The sequence below is a fragment of the Mustela nivalis genome, assembly GCF_964662115.1.
Source record: "Mustela nivalis genome assembly, chromosome: 1".
Classification (NCBI taxonomy): Eukaryota; Metazoa; Chordata; class Mammalia; order Carnivora; family Mustelidae; genus Mustela; species Mustela nivalis.
The window spans coordinates 140,953,697-140,957,271 of record NC_139020.1 but is presented as its reverse complement, the minus strand read 5'-3'; the positions used below and the strand labels follow the sequence as shown (position 1 = coordinate 140,957,271).

The following is a 3,575-nucleotide window of genomic DNA, read 5'->3' as shown; positions in this document are numbered from 1 at the left end:
ATCTCTTCCAGTCCCACCCATGTTGATACAAAAGTTGGGTATTCATCCTTTCTGATGGAGGCATAATACTCCATAGTGTATATGGACCACATCTTCCTTATCCATTCGTCCGTTGAAGGGCGTCTTGGTTCTTACCCCAAAGATACAGATGTGGTGAAAAGAAGGGCCATCTGTACCCCAATATTTATAGCAGCAATGGCCACAGTCGCCAAACAAAGGTTCTTTAACAAGACAGCTAACAAGATGATCACAAACAGCTCTGGGACCAATTCCATCCCCCTCCACCGCACCCTGGATTTTCACAGGTGTTTCAGAAGCCATTCTCTCTTATCTGGGGCTTGGGTTTGCTGGCTAGGGAGCTGGAGAACACAATCTCTCTCATATGTATTTTCCAATTAAAAAAAAAAAAAAAGCAAAGGTGAGTTGCTCATTTGGTAGAAGAGTGGGGAGCACGGGGAAGTGGCTGTGACAGATGCCTAATTTTGCTGCCTCGAGTGGTGGCTCCTGAAAGAGACCAGGCCTTGAAGGGAGCTTCACCGAGGGTTTCAGTGGAAGGGGTGAAAAGTGACATTTGTCGAAGGTTTCTGGACATGTGGGGGATTTCTGTTCTCTACCATCAGACAAAAGACCAGGAAAGTCAGAACTCCTTGAAGAACAAATGTATTATCCTCTGAGAAACTCATAGAAAAGATGCACTGGTAAAGCGTATAAATCCTTAAAAGCGTGCCCACTGCAGATTTGCACTAGGAAATGGCACTACTTGTACTCTCATATACAACATTACAAAAAAAAAAAAAAAAAAAAAGCCTGCAAAACTGAGGGACACCTGGGTGGCTCAGGTGGCTAAGCATCTGTCTTCGGCTCAGGTCATGATCTCAAGGTCCTGGAATCGAGCCCTGAAGGAGTCTGCTTCTCCCTCTCCCTCTGCACCCCACCCCCATGCTCTCTCTGTCTTTCTCAAATAAATAAATAAAATCTTTTAAAAAATTGAAACAGTGCAGGAAGATAAAATAACAAAGTACACATTTTCTGAAATCCCACTACCAAGAGAAAGCCCTTGTAAAAATCTTCCAAATAGACCTCTACAAGTGTGTGTGTGTGTGTGTGTGTGTGTGTGTGTTAATATAACTATATATTTTCACAAACTTGGGCGTAACGTATCATGTTATTTTGAAACTGACTTTTTCTGTCAGCAGTGACTCCTGGACTTGTTCTATGTCCATGAATGTATGTCATTTTCAGGGTCTGTGGTATGATCCCTTATATGTATGTATCATAATTTGACCAGACTTGTACTACAAATAAAGCTGCTAAGTACTCTCTTGCACATGTGTTTTTTGAACATATGCCTCATTTTTCTTGAGATGTACCTACGAAGGGGATCACTGGGGCTATCAGCTGTCAGTCACCTCTTATGGGACATTGAGGTTTTTTTCCTAAATTTTCTGTTTTCTCAAACTCTTCTGCAGTGACCTTTCTTCTGCCAGAATGTAAACTCTGCAAGGGCAGTTCTCTTTCTGTTTGCTTCATGAATTCCAAATGCCTATGCTGCTATTTTCAACACGTTTAATGAAAGACCTCAATGAACATGGGTCGTCTTCACATCTGTAGGTATACAGGCAATCAATTCTGAACTTAAAGTTTTTGCTGCTCTACACCCGTGGAGGACCGTGATAGTGTCCAGAGTAACGATTTGGGGTTTACAAATTCATGACAGTGAGTAGACAAATCCGCAAATGCAGAATTCATGAAAAAGAAGGATCAACTATATTTCATAGGATATATCTTAGATTAGAACTTGTTGGATAACGGATTATATATATACTTCAAGGACTAACAGATACGGTCAAATTTCTGCCACCCTTCATGAAAAAATATATTGATTGACTTTTCCATCAGTGTTCTGTGAGAGTGCTCGCTTTCCCATGCTCTTATCAACCATACCTTTTGTTGTTGTTGCTGCTGTTCTTGTTGTTTGTGGACCTGGATTGGGGAAACTTTGATTTTTCTTGTGATGACAAAATCTCACAGGGAAGAATGAAAATTATAACTGACAGGGTGGGAATGAAGTGTGGGCCAGGCAACGTGGGTAATGGGTGCCTAGAGTCCTTGAAATGCTGCCTGGAGTCTTGGATATCCTTCTGGAGTCCTTCAGGTGTCCTAGATGTCCCCTGGAACAATGCTCCCAAGGGTCCCATGGAGCCTCTTTGAGAACCAGCACTCTCGGCCAAGGGTTTTATTGTACAAGAAGGTGAAAATGTACAGGGATGTTCAGAGGGTCCGTCCTCCTCCTCCAGCAGGCTGTAGGAAGGTCTGGCAGGGGCACTGCAGTGTATGAGCTGATAACTTGACCATGCAGTTGCACAGCTCAAAATCTGGCCCAGTTAGCACTGCTGCCCCCGTGTAACTGGTACCTTGGTATCCAGTATCCAGACTGAGTGTGAAGGCGAACGGGTCCTTCCAGCTTGTCGTCTCCTCCACATAAGAGCCATGTTGAAGAATGTTGGAGAAGAAATGGGCAGTGGAACACTTTCTTCATGTTCCTACAGGGAGGCGAGTGGCTGGCAGGACAGATGACTGGAGACAACAAGTGGTCAGTGACCAGCAGCTTAATTTTCTTCTGGACAAGGCTGAAGAGAACTTCTAGTTTAGACATGGAGCAGAAGGCTGTCTCTAGGTTTAGAGGCAGTTGCCAAGCTCTTGGGTGTTGGCAGCCAGCCTAGACAATGATGGTTCTCCCTCACCATCACTAGTGAGACTCTGTGGCTCTTGTCTATCTTGTGTTTTGTCTGAAGAAATATTTGATCATCTTCTGGGAGACGAGGAGGACAGATAATCACTCCTGGGCAGTTGACACTTGGCCTCTCCAGCAGACCCTAGGGGCAGGCATGGGCCCCTGCCAGGGTTTAGGGCTGGTTCTGGGAGGGGTGGAGGTCACAGTGTCAGCACTGCCTGTCTCACTCTTGGCCTCGCTGTGGCTGCCCATGTTGGCCTGGGCCCCCAGCATTGGGTCCTCAGCCTCCCAGGTTTGGAGTGCATGCAGGGCCAGCTCCTCCAATCCTCCCCTTTTCCCCTTCTTCCCCCTCCCCCTCACAGCTGGAAGGGGGGTGGTGCAGCCATAATGCCCCATGCTGTCAGTCCTGAATCAGTGATGGTTGGTTGGTTGGTTGGTTGAATAAATACTTCACTTCAGGCTCTTCACTCCTCTCTCATTTAGTTGTGGATTTTTAGATTTCTCTGAATCTAATCTTAATAATAGTCCCTAGATAGATTCTCTAGGTTTTTTTATTCTGACTTTTAATGAGTCCATACAGCCATGGGAAAGCACAGGTTCTGAAAAGCAATGATGACCCAAGGGCCCAGTTTTTTCTACACAAAAGCTAAGAGCCACTAGCTGCAAATGCAGTTACCTTTACAAAGCTGATAAGCAATTGATTTTTTAATTCGGTAACTTATGAAACATTTCTTAAGCCATCGACAACACTAATTAACACCAAAGAAGATTAAGCATGCACTCAAGTTTTCCACTAACTTTAATGAATTAGTTGAGTTGCTGGAATGTTACTCAGCACAGG

At 44.5% G+C, this 3,575-nt stretch overlaps 1 protein-coding gene across 1 annotated transcript in view; it reads left to right on the top strand.

Annotated features, from left to right (window-relative positions):
- Positions 1–2,888: 2,888 nt before the first annotated feature.
- SLC4A7 (solute carrier family 4 member 7) overlaps positions 2,889–3,575 on the top strand; it is a gene marked incomplete at its 5' end in the record, with an annotated part of 96,446 nt that continues 95,759 nt past the window's right edge. The window contains one exon of the mRNA XM_082723798.1: positions 2,889–3,026. Coding sequence (XP_082579924.1) covers positions 2,889–3,026 — 138 coding nt within the window. The remainder of the gene's footprint in view (positions 3,027–3,575) is intronic.